Source organism: Heterodontus francisci, chromosome 5 (assembly GCF_036365525.1).
Source record: "Heterodontus francisci isolate sHetFra1 chromosome 5, sHetFra1.hap1, whole genome shotgun sequence".
In the NCBI taxonomy this organism is placed as follows: Eukaryota; Metazoa; Chordata; class Chondrichthyes; order Heterodontiformes; family Heterodontidae; genus Heterodontus; species Heterodontus francisci.
Window position 1 is genome coordinate 174,440,280 of NC_090375.1, and position 18,022 is coordinate 174,458,301.

Here is an 18,022-nt window from a genome sequence, read left to right on the forward strand (position 1 = left end):
TTGAGTTCAGCTCTTTTGTCCATGTTTGAACCAAGGCTGTAATGAGGTCAGAAGCTGAGTGGCCCTGGTGGAATCCAAACTGAGCATCACTAAGCAGGTTATTGCTAAGTAAGTGCCGCTTGGTAGCACTGTTGACGACACCTTCCATCACTTCTGATGATCAAGAGTAGACTGATGGGACGGTAATTGGCCAGGTTGAATTTTGTCCTGCTTTTTGTGGACAGGACAAATGTGGGCAACTTTCCACATTGCAGGGTAGATGCCAGTGTTGTAGCTGTACTGAACAGCTTGGCTAGGGGCACGGCAAGTTCTGGAGAACATGTCTTCAGTACTATTGCTAGAATGTTGTCAGGGTCCATAGCCTTTGCAATAACCAGTGTCTTCAGTCATTTGTTGATATCACGTGGAGTGAATCAAATTGGCTGAAGACTAGCATCTGTGATGCTGGGGACTTCAGGAGGAGGCTAAGATGGATCATCCACTCGTCACTTCTGGCTGAAATGTTTCAGCCTTGTCTTTTGCACTGATGTGCTGGGCTCCCCATCATTGAGGATGGGGATATTCGTGGAGCCACCTCCTCCAATTAGTTGTTTAATTATCCACCACCATTCACGCCTGAACACGCCAGGAATGCAGAGCTTAGATCTGATCCGTTGGTTGTGGGATCGCTTCGCTCTCTCTATCGCATGCTGCTTACGGTATTTGGCACGCAAGTAATCCTGGGTTGTAGCTTCAGCAGGTTGACACCTCATTTTGAGGTATGCCTGGTGCTGCTCCTCTATCCCAGTTAGCACGGTGGTAGTACCCTACAACACAATCGAGGGTATCCTCGATGTGAAGTTGGGATTTCATCTCCACAAGGACTGTGGTCACTCCTACAAATTCTGTCATGGGCAGATGCATCTGCAACAGGCAGATGGGTGAGGATGAGGTCAAGTATGTTTTTCCCTCGTGTTGGTTCCTTCATCGACCACCGCAGACCCAGTCTAGCAACTGTGTCCTTTAGGGCTTGGCCAGCTCGGATAGTGATGGTGCTACCGAGCCATTCTTGGTGATGGACATTGAAAGTCCCCCACCCAGAGTGCATTCTGCGCCTTTGCTACCCTCAGTGCTTTCTCCAAGTGGTGATCCACATGGAGAAGCACTGATTCTTCAGCTGAGGGGTTGGGGAGAGAGGTGGCTAGTGGTAGGTGGTAATCAGCAGGAGGTTTTCTTGCCCATGTTTGACCTGATGCCATGAGACTTCATGCTGTCCAGAGCTGATGTTGAGGACTCTCAGGGCAACTCCCTCCCGACTGTATACTACTGTGCTGCCACCTCTGCTGGGTCTGTCCTGCCGGTGGGACAGGACATTCCCAGGGCTGGCAATGATGGTGTCTGGGACATTGTACGGCATGATTCCATGAGTATGACTGTGTCAGGCTGCTGCTTGACTAGTCTGTGGGACAGCTCTCTCAACTTTGGCACAAGCCCCAGGTGCTAGTAAGGAGGACTTTTCAGGGTCAACAGGGATGGGTTTGCCATTTTCATTTCTGGTGCCTAGGTCGATGCCGTGTGGTCCATCCAGTTTCATTCCTTATCGACTTTGTAGAGGTTTGATACAACTGAGTGCCTTGCTGGGCCATTTCAGAGGGCATTTAAGAGTCACATGTCGGCCAGATCAGGTAAGGACAGCAGATTTCCTTACTTAAAGGACATTAGTGAACCAGATGGGTTTTTACGACAATGGTTTCATGGTAATCATTAGACTAGCTTTTAACTCCAGATTTATTAATTGAATTCAGATTTCACCTTCTGCCATGGTGGGATTCGAACCTCTGTCCCCAGAGCAATACCCTGGCTCTCTGGGTTACTAGTCCAGGTACAATACCACTAAGCCACCGCCTCCCTGAGGAGCATGAACCTGCTGTCCTCGCTCTGGATGACAGCATTTCTCCTCCCACCACTTCCACTCTGTCAGTGCTCGTGCCTGTCAGCCAGCCAACCCAAACTGCTGCCACCTATGCCAAGATGGTGTAGACCTTCTAGGGCCAGAGCTGCTCTAGGTCGTCAGCCAAGACCATTTGCCATTTCCCCCACTGCAAGTCAGCAGCCTTCCACAAACCATGCTGCAGCCACTGTGGTAGTACTGCATAGGAGCACTAGGACAGGCAAAGACACACCGAAGATAGGTACCAAGGGAATGCACAAGAGTTATTAGTTGATGTTTGTATGCATATGGCATTCTTTGATTTATAAATTTAGTTTGGAATATTTGTTTTGTGTTGGCCTCTCTGCAAAAATAAAAGCCAAATGAACATTGTGATGATCAGTAACAGAGGGAAGGTAATGGGATTACTGATAAATGAGGAATTGGGGTTGTATGTACTTGTATCACAGTCAAATGCGTTGTTTATGAACAGCATGAAAGGGCTATCTAGGTTGCCTCCCCCCTTCCTCTTCCTCTTGTTTATCCTCCTCTTGCTTGCCGTATAATTGGTGGAAAGGGCTCTGCCCTCAGATGGTGAGGTTGTGCGGCATACAGCAGACCACCACAAATCTTAGCACCCACTTTGCAAGTACTGCAGGACCCCTCCAAAGCAATACAGGCAGCGGAAGTATTGTTTCAGTACGCCAATGGTCTGGTCTATCACATTTCATGTGGCAGCATGACTCATTATATGCATGCTGCCTTCATGTGCATGGGTAATGCACTGGAGTCATCACCGTGTCATCAAAGGATGGCCCATGTCACCCAGTTCAGGTGGCTCAAATGAAGATAGCACAGCGGACTGCTACAGAATGAAAGCTTCATGACTGCTGCCAAGATACTGAGCATTGGCTGCATGATTCACTGCATATGGTCGCATACCAACTGGATGTTGAGGGAGTGGCTTCCCTTTTGGTTGCAGTACATCACAGAATTGACATTGGTGCAGTCAGTGGCACACTGTACCATGGGGAAGCCTGCAATCCTTGCGAAGCTGCATACTCAGTCTGCTTGCTGCTCTCTAGCAAGAGAAAATAAAATGTAGTTATATCTCTTTGAATGGAGAGCATCATTTACATTACCATTGATGAATCCGCCACTATCAACCCCATAGGGGTTACCATTGATCAGAAACTGAACTGGAGCAGCCACATAAATACTGTGGCTACAAGAGCAGGTCAGAGGTTGGGAATTCTATGGCGAGAAACACACTACCTGACTCCCCAAAGCCTGTTCACCATCTACAAGGCACAAGTCAGGAGTGTGTTGGAATACTCTCCATTCGCCTGGATGGGTGCAGCTCCAACAACACTCAGGAAGCTCGACACCATCCAGACCAAAGCAGACCGCTTGATTGGCACACCATCCACAAACATTCACTCCCTCCACCACCAACGCACAGTGGCAACAACTCACCATGCCTCCTTCGACAGCACCTTCCAAATCTGCGACCTCTTCCATCTAGAAGGACAAGGGCAGCAGACGTGTGGGAACACCACCATCTGCAAGTTCCCCTCCAAATCCTGACTTGGAACTATATCGCTGTTCTTTCACTGTCACTGGGTCAAAATCCTGGAACTCTCTCCCTAACAGCACTGTTGGTGTCCCTCCACCCCAAGGACTGCAGTGGTTCAAGAAGGCAGCTCAACACCACCTTCTCAAAGGTAATTAGGGATGGACAACAAATGCTGGTCTTGCCAGCAACGCCCAAATCCCATGAAAACAAATTTTAAAAAGACTTATGCAACAGTAGAGCTGAATGCAAATTGTTGAAAATATCTCCAGCTCCAGCCTGGAAGGAGTCTGGCACATAAAAGTTGATAGCCACGGTCACCTTCACAGCCATTGACAGTGCAATCCTTACACTGCTCTGAGGTTGCAGTTGTGGCTGCAACAGTTGGCATATTTCAGTGAGGACATCCTTAGTGAATTGCAGTCATCTCACACATTGTTTGTTACTGAGGTTCAGGTATGAGAATTGCTCCCTGAACACCCTGGGCACAAACGGCCTCCTGCTCAGAGGCTTCTCCCCTCCACCTCCTCCTCTCTACCTCCTCCTCTCTCTTCTAGCAGCTTGCCCTGCTCTGTTTGCCATCTGCTTATTCTCTCAGTCATGCTGTATTTCAAGGGAAGTGCGTACTACTGCACCCATGACTTGTGCAGAAGCCTTGAAGTCAGGACCAAGTCGTTCAGCATCTGCCACATCACCCCCTATAGACTTTAGCAACTCGAAAGAACTCTGGAAAGCACCAAACACATGTACAATGGTAGCAACAGCCAGTAGAAATTTATCAGCAACTCGCCTGAAAATAGTTGATTATCCCTTTAAATGACGCTGGTGGGGTCCCCTCCTGCTGCTGAACGAGTGTTCAGTCATGCATGATTAAGAGCCAATGTTAGCTGGAGTATTGAGTTCCAAAATGGCATCAAATTAGTATTGCAAGCTAATTGACATTATGATCTTCCTACTTTGCATACTTCCAGCACCGCTCACTGCACGTGCGCGAACACCCTCACCAATATGGTGTCTGGTGTGGCTCAAACTAGAAGTGTATGTGTACATTGCAGATGCCATTTTGGACTTCTAAGGCGACTTGTTGTGCCCAAAAAATCAGGCACTACAAATCCAAATTTTGTGGCGATAGAATTTATAGTACAGAAACAGGCCATTCAGCTGAACTGGTCTATGCTACACACAAGCCTTCTCCCACTCTGTTTACTTCATTTAACTCTTTCAGCCTATCCTTCTACCCTCTCCCTCGTGTACATATCTAGCTTCCTCTTAAATGCATCTATGCTATTCACCTCAACCACTCCAAGTGGTAGCAAGTTCCACATTCTCAGTACTCTCTGAACAAAGACATTTCTTGAATTCCTTATTGGATTTATTAGTGACTATCTATCTTACATTAATGGCCCCTAGTTTTGGATTCCCCCAATGTCGACACATCTCTGCATCTAAGCTATTGAACCACTTCATAATTTAAAAGACCTCTTATCAGGTCACTTCTTAGCTTTCTCCTTTCTGGAGAAATGAGCTCCAGCCTGTTAGTCTTTCTGATCATTGTTACCCTCTCAGTTCTGTATCATTCTGGTAAATTATTTTGTACCTTCTCCGATGCTTCTGTATCCTTTTGTAATCTGTTCACAGTATTCCAAATATATGTTCTAACCGAGGTTGTCTGCAGGTTTAACATAACTTTTTTGTTTCTCTAGAAATGAACCTCAGTGGTATATTTGTACTTTTTATGGCTTTGTTAAACTGTGTTTCTATATTTGATCATTTGTGCATCTGTACCCCTAGATCCTTTTGTGCTCTACCCCATTTGGAATCTTATTGTCTGAGGAGTCAATGACCTCCTCCTTCTTCCTACCTAAACAAAAACAAAAGTGCATCACCTCACACTTATCTATATTGAAATTTATTTGTCATTTATACATCCAGTCTGCAAGTTTGTTAACGTCTTTCTGTATTTTGCCACAGTCCTCCTTAGTACATAACCCCCAATTTGGTGTCATCTGCAAAATTTTGATATTCTTCCACTTCATTTATGTAAATTGTGAACAACACTGTTCCCAGCACTGATCACTGTGGAACACCACTTCCTGTCAGAATGAGTAACTACCTTTAATCCCTACTCTCTTTTCTGTTTTGTAGCCAATTTACTATCCACTCTGCTACTTGCCCCAACTCCACATGCTCTTATCTTCGTCATGGATCTACATTATCAGAAGTAGTGTTTATTTTGCAGAATAACATTCACAAAAAGATACCAGAAAATGTATTCAATCTATCTACAACTGCTTCTTAATAATGTGCCACTGCCCAGCTATTTTGCTTGCACCAGCTACTCATCTACTAATTCTACAAGATAGCAATGTGTGGCTTGCCATTGACACCCACATCCCAAGAATGAATAAAAAGATATCATCCCTGAGTGAATAAAGGATGAGCAGTTAGTTGCTGGAGCAGTTCCCCTGGAGCCTTAAGAGGCCTGCACAGTGATGCTCTGTCTTGTGCAAGTATTGGAGGGAATGAAAGGTTATGTTGATTGGGTTCGATGAAGCGGGGTGAGAGGACACTCATGTGAAGGATAAACTGGCTGAATGGCTTGTTGCTGTACTGTACATTCTGTGTAATTCTATCCAGGGTATTCTGCATGCCATGAGAAACTTCCTGAAATGTGTTCTGGTTGCATGTAATGCACTCCTCCTGCTTCTTCATTATCTCACTCATATGCATGGAAATTGTTTCTACCTCCTGCACAAGAGATTAACATTTCCTAAATGTAAGGGGAGGCGGTGGCGTAGTGGTATTATCACTGGACTAGTAACCCAGAGACCCAGTGTATTGCTCTGGGGACATGGGTTCAAATCCCACCACAGCAGAAGGTGGAATTTGAATTCGATTAATAAATCTGGAATTAAAAAGCTAGTCTAATGATGAAACCATTGTCGATTGTTGTAAAAACCCATCTGGTTCACTAATGTCCTTTAGGGGAGGAAATCTGTACTAGTGTCCAGTGCTTCACCAAGTAAAACTCTTTCTGACTTGCTAATAATTTTCTTCTGAGTGGGTGTCTCTGTGCCATCATAGAGTCGGTGATGATGTAGCAGGAGGTGTAGTCCTAGTCATGGCAGCAATTGTAGATCTGGATGTACCCATGTGGTTTTTAGAATGGCTGGCCTCTTCCTCCAAGGCACCTCCATAGAAGAGCCCTAGTTGAAATGATAGCCTCGTGTAAATGAATTGCAATATTTTGAGAAAGCACATGAAGTTGGCGTTAGATATGACAACCTTACCCTGCTGCCAATGTCCTAACTCGCATTAATTCCCATTCACCCATCACCCCTGTGCTTGCTGACCTGCATTGGCTCCCAGTTAAGCGATTTCAAAAATTCTCATCCTTGTTTTCAAATTCTTTGGTCTCGCCCCCTCCCTTTCTCTGTAATTTCCTCCAGCCCTACAACCCTCTGAGATGGCCTCCAATTCTGGCCTCTTGAACATCCTTGCACCTTCAGCTACCAGGGCCCTAAGCTCTGGGATTACCTCCCGAAACCTCTCCACCTCTCAACTTCTCTTTACTCCTTTAAGACACTCATTAAAACCTGTCTCTTTGACCAAGCTTTTGGTCGTCTGCCCTAATGACCTCTACATGGCTCAGTGTCAAGTTTTGTTTAACACTGCTTCTGTGAAATGCATTGGGATGTTTTGCTATGTTAAAGATGCTGAATAAATACTAGTTGTTGTTTACTAACCCTCTTTTAGCAGTTATCTCCAGTTTTGCCATCTCCCATAGCCTCTCCTATTATCTGGAGACCTTCCTGTTTGTGCAGACTTGGGGGTTTTCAGTATTACTGGCCCCAATATTTACAGGGAAGTGGGGAAGGTGCAGCGGAGAATGGCAGTGCAGGGAAAATGCACTTCTGTTTCTTGCACATCAGGTGACCAAATTGACATGCTGTCCAGCAGGAATACCAATGGCAAGAGGCTGCAGCTGGGCATCCCTTAGGGTCATTCCCTGGCAAACGGGAGGTGGGAGGAAGCATGAAATTGGGGCTTGGGAGCACATCTGTGATCGGGGTTGGGAGGAGAATGAGGCCACAATCAGTAGAGGAGAGGCTGAAGGTTTCCTTGAGGGCCTATGGGAAGCACACCTCCTCCTGGCCCACAAGGTATCCTCTAGAAGGCATTTGAATTTCTTGAGCTAGTAGCTCCTGCCTCCCTTTCACGGCCATGTTTCCCAAGCCGTATGTGGTAACTGTGAAATTTAAGTTAGGCTCCCAATTGTGTTGTTGGAGCCTGATTTAAATATATTAATGATATGTCCTGCCTCTCAAGGAAGGGGCACTCGCATGACATGAAAACCACCACCATAATTATAATAAATATATATATATATATATATATATATATATATTAGCATGGATAGAGGATTGATTAACAGGCAGGAAGCAAAGAGTGGGGATAAATGGGGTATTTTCAAGTTGGCAGACAGTAACTAATGAAGTGCAGCAAGGATCAGTGCTGGGGCCTCAGCTATTTATAATCTATATTAATGACTTAGATGAAGAGACAGAATAATGTAGCTAAGTTTGCTGACAATTCAAAGTTATGTGGGAATGCAAGCTGTGAAGAGAACACAAAGAGGCTGCAAACAGATATAGACAGTTTAAGTGAGTGGGCAACAAGGTGGAAGATGGAGTATAATATGGATAAGTGTGAGGTTATTCACTTTGGTAGCAAGAATAGAAAAACAATATCTTTTAAAAGGTGTGAAACTTATGAATGTTGATGTTCAGAAGGACTTGGGTGTTCTTGTAGAAGGAACAGAGAAAGTTAGCATGTAGGGACAGCAAGCAATTAGGAAGGTATGTGGCATGTTGAACTTTATTGCAAGGGGATTGGAGTACCAGAATAAAGAGGTCTTACTGCAATTGTACAGGGCTTTGGTGAGACCCCACCAGAAGTACTGTGCGCAGTTTTGTTCTCCATATTTAAGGAAGGACATGCTTGCATTGGAGGCGGTACAGCGAAGGTTCAATAGATTGGTCCCTGGGATGAGACGGTTGGCCTATGATAGGCTGAATAAGTTGGGTCTATATTCTCTAGAGTTTAGAAGAATGAGAGGTGATCTCATTGTAACATACAAGATTCTAAGGGGGCTTGACAGGGTATACACTGGGAGGATGTTTCTCCTGGCTCGGGAATCTAGAACACTGGGGTACAGTCTCAGGATAAGAAGCCGATCATTTAGGACTGAGATGAAGAGAAATTTCCTCAAAGGGTTGTGAATCTTTGGAATGCTCTACCCCAGAGGGTTGTAGATACTCCATCGTTGAATGTTTTTAAGGCTGAGATAGACAGATGTTTGGTCTCAGAATCGAGGGATATGGCGAGCAGGCGGGAAAGTGGTGTTTAAGCCCAAGATCAGCCATGATCTATTGAACGATGGATCAGGCTCGATGGGCCATATGGTCTACTCCTACTCCTATTATGTTCTTATGTTAAAAACAACAACATGATGTTATGCACCAGGTTGGGAACGTACGCCGCATCTTTTGTTTTTAATGCCCAACCCTTCCTGTCAGTCATGCGTGTGTTAATATTGAGGCCAGTGTTGCTCCTTCAATTGTAGTTCTATCAGTAGTTCTGCACTGCCTTTTCTGTCAGGAGAGATTGTAATGTTAAAGAAATATGAGCACCATTGATACTTGTTTCCCTCATATCAATGCATGCATCCCACGATAATAACAAATGCAGGTGCATTGTCCCTTCAAATGGATTGCCCTAGACTAGCAGAATCCCTACTGGCAGTCTGAGAGTTGAGAGAGTGGTTAAGATAGTCAGCATTTACAGAAATTGCCCATTGCATACATGAGCTTTCCTGAAACCCAGCTAATGATAGAGAAAAATTGTAAGGTGTTAGAAGGTGGGTGAAGCCTCTAGCAACTTGAATTACCTTGGCCACCCTTGTGAAGTCATTGAATCTCTTCCTCAACTGTGTGGCAGCTGATGGAGATTGTCCTGACTGCTTCATCAACATTCCTCCATATGACTGGAACTACCCTCTTATGCTCTTACTTCAGCTAAAAACAACTTCATAGGTGTGTCTGAAAATCTTGGAGCCCTTCCCCCGATGCTACAACTCATCAGAGATCTGTTGAAAAATTGATAAACCCCTTTAACTGGCTGTAACCTTTTAAAGTGTGCTTGTAGCATTTCGCAATATGAGTCCAAAAGTGTGTTGCTGTTTAATCACCGTAAGCTGCCCATTTCTAAACATAATGCTTCTGTTTTAAAACAAGAGCTAATTTTGGTAAGAATATCAGAATTTCGAAGATTTTGAGTACAGGGTATCTGTAAACTCTGCATTTTGGCCCCTTGTGATAAATGTAATTATTAAAGCATGTGATTTTACCATTCCACACAGGGTAAGGACAATGATTCACACCAAGTTTGTATTTAAAGTGATGCATGCAGAGGAAAGTAAAAACATACACATTAATATGACTGCACCCAATGTACCTAAAGTTCACAACTTTTAGGCCTTAAAGGAAATTTTGTCTGAAATATTTATACAAATATCATGTAAAATTATTATTTTGGGGATACTAAGATCTCAGTGTCTTTGACAGTATTAAAGAACATGCTGGGAAAATTGTTCTACTGAAATCCCAAGACATAGATGTCTTGCATCTGGACAAAGTAAACAGCTATAATGGATGCTTGACAATCAGCTAAGCTCAAAAATAAAGTTCTGACTGAGCTACTCTGTAGGCTAGTGCTCATCATGTTTGCCTCCAAATCAAATTGTTGAGCTTCCGTTCCAGCGTTTACATCCCATTGGCAGGAGACATTTTTGCCTAAATGTAAATGGTTTTCAATGTGATTGGGAAATTCAAATTGTAAAGTAAATTTATAATATGTAAAGTATTGCACATTGAAAAAGAAATAATATAACATTGGTGTTTAATGGGTTGAGTAAAATTAGTACAAGGGTATGTAAAAAGAGACTAGGAGTAATAGATGTGTCACTTTTGATGACTTAGCTATGTGGCGAAGTAGTGTGTTAGGGTTATCTTGCCAACAAGCACCAAGATGTAGCTTGGCTGGTGGTGAGAAGGGCCCTCCCCGTCAGATCCTTCATGCACGCCCGAAGTCTCGCCCCCTCCGCGCAATGCCCCCGTGTTGGCTGTGGTGGGGAAGAGACGGTCGCCCACCTCCGCCTGGAATGTGACTTTGCAAAGCAGGTGTGGAAAGAGATGCAGTGGGTTTTGTCGAGGTTCATCCCAAGCAGCTCTGTAACACGGGAGTCTGTGCTCTACGGGCTATTCCCAGGGACGCACACCGAGACAAACATCAACTGCTGCTGGAGGACTATCAATTCGGTGAAAGACGCCCTTTGGTCTGCCCGAAACTTGCTGGTCTTCCAGCGCAAAGAGTTGTCCACCACCGAATGTTGTAGACTGGCACATTCCAAGGTCCAGGACTACGTGCTGAGGGACGCACTAAAGCTTGGGGCAGCCGCAGCAAAGGCTCAATGGGGAAAGACCACAGTGTAAGGTCCCCCCACCAAGCTGAACTGAGGGGCTGGATTCATGGGAAACCCCTCGAACTGTATCGGAGAAATTTTGTGTGCTGTAAATGTAAAAATGTATGTGGCATGACAATGAAATGGAAGAGTTGTGAGGCAACTCATGATTGTATAGAAGGAAACTGATCACCTTTGCACTGTTTGTATTTTTTGACTTGATGCTGTTTTAAACTGTTTGGGAATGTAATTTTTACAGATTTTTATGAATGAAGTATATTTTGGAAATAAAAAAAAAATCTTGCCAACAGAGTTCAATGCAATCTCCAGAGGATATGCTCTGTTTTCCAATACACTGGTCTCCTGTGGCATTGTTTATGAGTAATACAAAAAGACTTACATTTACATAGTGCTTTTCACAACCACCAGATGTCTCAAAGCGCTTTACAGCCAATTAAGTACTTTTTGAAGTGTAGTCACTGTTGTAACGTAGGAAGCTAGGCAGCTAATTAGCTCACAACCAGTTCCCATCAAGAGCAGTGTGATAATGATCAGATAATCTGTTTTTGTAATTTTGATTGAGGGATAAATATTAGCCCGGACACCAGGGTAACTCCCCTGCTTTTCTTCAAAATAGTGCCATGGGATCTTTTACATTCACCTAAGAAGGCAGACAGGGCCTTGGTGATGCAGGACTTGTAGTGTGAGAGCTGGGTGCTGTTCAGTGAATTGACTTGACTGCAATGTTACAGCATTGCTGTAGGTCTGAGTTTTGGAGACAGTATGGTAGATTTCTGGGCTTGTGATATGCATTACCAATCCAAAACTGGGGAAGATCAAGTCATACCCTATCTACATCCATTCCTCACATCACAAACATTTCCCTTGGCGAATGTGTTGGTGAAGGAAGCCACTCGAAACAGTAGGATCAATGGAGCAATTTCAGGCTGCACCCAAAGTACTCCACACCCACCTGCATTAGAATGTGGACAAGCTTGTACTGCCAGTGGTTTACAAGGGATGCCGTGACAAGGTTATGCCAAATGCTCCAAACAAACCTGCAGCCAAACTGTTTTATAGGCACAGCACTGCAAGCGAATATCGAGGTTACAATTACCTTTAACATTTAGCGTTCTGAATCATTTCAGGATGTCACTGGGGACATCAATGAGATAAACCAATCAGTTATCTACAAATATATAAAGGAAATAACCTAATACCTGTTTGCTTTCGCAAGCAACAACTTCTTCCTCTTGGACAACCAACAGCAACTATGCCATTTTGTAGACTGCATTCATATGGCCCATTATGCCCCTTGGCAAATGTCACTCCCTATGTGAATAGAAAGGATTCTACTTTCTCAATATTCATCTTGTTTGCAACCATTAGCAGTGCATTCTGAAGTATTAACTTCCCAGGCAGTTGTTACAACTGTTACAGTTGTTACTGTGTCCAGTCCATTTCCTGCACTTCTGCTCTCACCCCTTCCCCTCCCTATCAGAACTGCGACAGGGTTCCCCTTGTCCTCACTTTCCACCCCACCAGCCTACACATCCAAAGAATCATCCTCCGCCATTTCCGCCACCTCCAGCATGATGCCACCACCAAACACATCTTCCCCTCCCCTCCCCTCCCCTGTCAGCATTCCAAAGGGATCATTCCCTCCGCGCCACCCTGGTCCACTTCTTCATTACTTCTGACACCTCGGCCCCTTCCCACGGCAATGTCCCATGCAATAGCAGGAGGTGTAATACCTGCCCTTTTATCTCCTCTCTCCTCACCATCCAAGACCCCAAACACTCCTTTCAGGTGAAGCAGTGATTTACTTGTACTTATTTCAATTTAGTATACTGTATTCGCTGCTCACAATGTGGCCTCCTCTACTTTGGGGAGACCAAACGCAGATTGGGTCACCGCCTTGCAGAAAACCTCCGCTCAGTCTGCAAGCGTGACCCTGAGCTTCCGGTTGCTTGCCATTTCAATTCACCACCCTGCTCCCATGCCCACATTTCTATCCTTGGCCTGCTGCAGTGTTCCAGTGAACATCAACGCAAGCTCGAGGAACAGCACCTCAATTTCCGATTAGCCTTCCAGACTGAACCTTGAATTCAGTAATTTCAGAGCCTCACTGGCCCTTTTTTATTATTTTATTTTACTTTTGTTTTTACCAAGTGCCTGCCTTAAACTTGGTTTTTCATGTTTATGCTTTTGGACAGAGCTGTCATTAACACTCTCTCTGCGCTCATGCTTTGTCTTTCACCGCACCATTTAGCACACTCCCTTTGCCTTTGCCCCAGGACCTCCTTGTCAGTTAATCTCTCCTGCCCTCTGCCTGATCACACACCTTCCCTCTTGTTCTCTTCTCCCCTCATCAACCCCACCCCCACCAACCCCACCCCAGCTTCACTTGCTTACAACGTATTACATTTCTAACCTTTGCCAGTTCTGATGAAAGGTCACAGACCTGAAATGTTAACTCGACTTCTTTCTCCACAGATGCTGCCCGACCTGCTGAGTATTTCCAGCACTTTGTTTTTAGTTTAGTTGTTACAATCCCTTTGTTTTAAGGCAGTCCTTAAGCAGATATTTGATTGAGCCAAGCTGTAGGGAAAAAGCCAGCTTTTAGGCTCTTTTCCCTCAATCAGGGACCTTCCCATCCTGACTGGGATGACTTTGGCCCTCATAAAGAGGAACGGACAGGAGGAAAAATGAGTTGGGAACCTGGGCCCTGTCCCTTCACCAATATTTACATGCAGCAGATAGTAAAGGGATGCCAGTGGCAATCCTGCAGGTGGTGGGGGAAGGAAATATATTCAGCTCAATCAGTCATCAGCATTTAGCCCCTCCAAACGAGCAAATAATCCTCACCACATTTATCCACCCTATTCCCATATCCCATTGTTTCCTTTTCCTTCGTCTCCCTAAGACAATCTAATCTTGAATGTTGGCACAGTTTCTGCCTCAACGGTCTGCTTCAACTACTGACCGTGGAAGTGAATTCCACAGTCTTACAACTATGTATGTAAAGATGTTTCTCCTGCCCTCTTTTCCACATCTTTTGCATTTAATCTTGTATCTATGGCCCCACATTAGAGATACAGCACTGAAACAGGCCCTTCGGCCCAACGAGTCTATGCCGAACATCAACCACCCATTTATACTAATCCTACACTAATCCCATATTCCTACCAAACATCCCCACCTGTCCCTATATTTCCCTACCACCTACCTACACTAGTGACAATTTATAATGGCCAATTTACCTATCAACCTGCAAGTCTTTTGGCTTGTGGGAGGAAACCGGAGCACCCGGAGAAAACCCACGCAGACACAGGGAGAACTTGCAAACTCCACACAGGCAGTACCTGGAATCGAACCCGGGTCCCTGGAGCTGTGAGGCTGCGGTGCTAACCACTGCGCCACTGTGCCGCCCTAATTCTTCATCCCTTAACTACCGGAAACAGTGTGCTCTTAGCTACTCTGTCCCATCCTATTTTTCTATATTGCCCATAATCTGCATTGTTCTAACAAAAGTAAGTTTAGGATGGGGAGACATTGGATTGCCTTGCTGCCTGATTTACCCTCCTGTTTCTGCCACTATTTGTCCAATTTGGGGTAGAACAGCGGAGAAAAATTCTGGCACAAGTTTCCGAGTAGCTCTTGCAAAATGAAGGCTCTCCTCAGCAGCCGTGGGATCTAAATACTCTAGTTGGATGCAGATATAAGTTGCATACCAACTAATCGCCGAGCACACATGTTGAAGCAGCACTTCAGTTACTCAGATTTGTGGGGGGCGGAGTGCTGCTCAGCTACTGTTTCAAGAATAGTGATAATCTGGTGCTCATTGTGAAATTATGCCCTGGAGAAGGATGGCCCTCAAGTTCAGCAAAGAGGAGGAGCAGCATCTGAAAACCCTGGAGAGGAGAAGCCATTCCCGAATGCTAGAACCATTCAACAATACCTTCTGTTAAGTAGGCAATGTTGCCACGTCTTTAATCATCCTGTGTACATCTTCCCTACCCCTCTAAAAATATGCACTCACTAGCAATGCCCTACATTTTTCATGTGCTTTGTTGTCAGTAAGAGAATTAAGAATGAGGCTCAGAAGTTTAGAATAAACTCTCTACTGGCAGGAAGCCTCCTGCTTCGCCATCTCCTCCATCCTGGTAGTGTTCTGTTCCAGAATTTTGAGATGTATTTCCTCATACAGTTAGAGAGCTCAAGTTAAGGGTCCTCCAATGTAACTGCTCTTCCTTGTTATAGGTTGTGTAAGACTAATCAGTGTAAACAAAAGGTTTTGGATTTGGATATGGAGTACTAAAAAGGAAACCAGGCAAGGACATTACACATTATAAATGCAGTTAATATGAAATTAAATACAGGGTTTATTATAAACATGCTGCTTAGGATCTGGAATGTACTGCCAGAGGGTGTGGTGGAGGCAGGTTCAATCGAGGCATTCAGAAGGGTTGGTGGTGAGCACAGGAGGTTAGAAGCCATGGGAGAGTACCCAGAAGCTGCAGGAATGCAGGGAAAAAGATGTAGAAGAGTACAGTGAATTACATGAAATTGTGGGAAAGTAGCAGCAAGCTATGAGGGAAGAGGGAGAACATGAGGTAGTGTAAGGAGTAACCATAAGGGAGCAAGAAGAGCAGCAAACAGCTGCTTGAGAACAATAAACAGGCAAGTAGCCAGAGGAGAGCTGAGAGAGCAACGAGCAGCTACCCGAGTGCCAGACCACTGCATTGCTGGTTCTGAAAAATTAAGAGGCAGACAGATATCTTCCTCTCCTCTGCCCTCGCCTCCAGTCTTCTGCTGGTCCCTTACAGATACAAATCAGTTGTTTGAACAAGTGAGAGAAAATTGCATGCACTATGTTCCCCTACCTTGCTCATGCTCAGTAATAAGAATTTTCTCAATCTTGGTATTATTTATCCTGTACATAAGCAACTGGAACCATGTTTCATGTTGCTACCTTTTGTATCATGAAATGATGGAAAAAGATGTGTGGCATTATGATGTGATTTTGTGTTCATTCATGAATCCACTTACAGACTGGTAAATGCTTCCTGGAACCAGTGCATATGAGATTAGAAAATGAGCAGAGATCGAACATTTTGGATCTCTGTCCAATTTTATAGTCAGGTTTTCCCAATTTATGTTCAAATTGGCATTGCCCAATTAGAAAATCTACACTAAAGAGTGTGTTTTCTGGAAATATTCTTTAGATAATTTAAAACTGTTTTTAATAACCATGAAATTGCCTTTCCAGGATAACTAAGACACTAATAGAAGAAGATGGCACAAACTGGAGAGAAAAGGTGTCACCAATCCCAGTAGTCCCTGTATCTGCACAGCTACATAGGTGGGGAAAAGATTCTATATCTTCTGCTACTGGAAACAAAAGCCAGACCACTAATGAAAACCAATACATATCTCCAGACTATGGCAATGGCAAACTATGTCAAGGCCCAGGTATGAAACTATTTGTTATCATTGCAAATATTTTTAATTAATTATTGAAATTTTGATCTCATCATATATTGAAAAGATGGTTGGAATAAGTATAACTCTCACACCCGAAACCAAAGGCTCTGAGATTTATCCCATGTCAAGCCCAGCAACTACAGGCCAGTCACTTAAACTTCGGCGGTCGGGAAAATTCTAGAAAGAATAATTCAGGACAAAATTAATCATCATCTTCTTAGGCAGTCCCTTGGGAACGAGGATGACTTTCTTCTACCCCAGGTTCTGGGTCCTTAGGTGACTGAATAGTCCAATTCTGGATCCGCACACTCTGCCACAGGTGGGGCAGGTGGTGTTTGGTGAGCCGAGTGAATGGGATGTTTGAATTTCCAAACATTTCTTCCGCTGTTTGCACTTGGTCGCTGCCTGGGCATGTCAAAGTTGTTTGAACTGGCTGGCACCTTTGCAGATGTTTCTTCTCCATTTTGGGTGGTCTCGGGCAAGAGAATCCCATGAATCAGTGGAGACGTCACATTTTTTCAGGGAGGCTTTAAGGACATCCTTGTAGTGTTTCCTATACCCTCCTGATAGGCTCTTGCCATGGAGTAGAAAGCTTGTTTTGGGAGTCTTGCGTCAGGCATGCGCACGATGTGGCCGCCCAACGTAATTGACTAGTCATGACCAGTGTCTCGATACTGGGGGTATTGGCCTGAGAGAGGACACTGATATTGGAGCGCTTGTCCTGCCACTGAATTTGCAGGATCTTGCGGAGGCACCGCTGGTGATCTCTCTCCAGGGCTTTGAGATGTCTGCTGTACAGTGTCCATGTTTCCGATGCATACAGGAGGGCAGGTAACACTGCTGCCCTGTAGACCATGAGCTTGGTGCCAGGTTTAAGGTCTTTGTCGTCAAACATTCTTTTCCTCAGACAGCAAAATTAATAGTCACAGGGACAAATATGGATTAATTAAAGAAAGCCAACATGGATTTCTTACGGGAAAATCATGTTTAACTAACTTCCTGGAGTTTTTTGAGGAGGTAACAGAGAGGGTTGATGAGGGCAATGTAGTTAATGTGGTGTACATGGACTTCCAAAAGGCATTTGATACAGTGCCACACAACAGACTTGAGAACAAAGTTATAGCTCATGGAATGAATGGGACAGTGGCAACATGGATGCAGAATTGGCTGAGTGACAGGAAACAAAAAGTAGTGGTTAATGGATGTTTTTCGGGCTAGAGGCAGGTTGGTAGTGGAGTTCCCCAGGGATCAGTGTTGGAACCCTTGCTTTTCCTGATATATATTGTTACAAGAGTTTTGGTTTTGAATTGAAAGCTTAGAATTCTGTGTATTTTAAAAACTGAGGAAAGGATTTTTCTCTGTGGATATTGATTGCTGAAACTTGGTGGGTTTGAACTGAGTGAATTACACAGACTGCAATGCACTTTTTTCTAAGCAACTCAGCAGGTGAATGACACGTCAAGATTTATGATTGTCATGCGAGTTGATTGTTGAAGTTTAGTTTCACTTTTGGATTGTGAAAAGATCAGTG

General features: G+C 44.4%; 1 protein-coding gene across 8 annotated transcripts in view; it reads left to right on the forward strand.

The window, feature by feature from the left end:
* The window catches only part of LOC137370145 (sperm-associated antigen 1-like), a 213,841-nt gene that overhangs the window by 119,914 nt on the left and 75,905 nt on the right, over window positions 1–18,022 (forward strand). For all 8 annotated transcript variants that reach the window (XM_068032366.1, XM_068032362.1, XM_068032364.1 and 5 more), the window contains one exon: window positions 16,277–16,479. In XM_068032366.1, coding sequence (XP_067888467.1) covers window positions 16,277–16,479 — 203 coding nt within the window. The remainder of the gene's footprint in view (window positions 1–16,276; window positions 16,480–18,022) is intronic.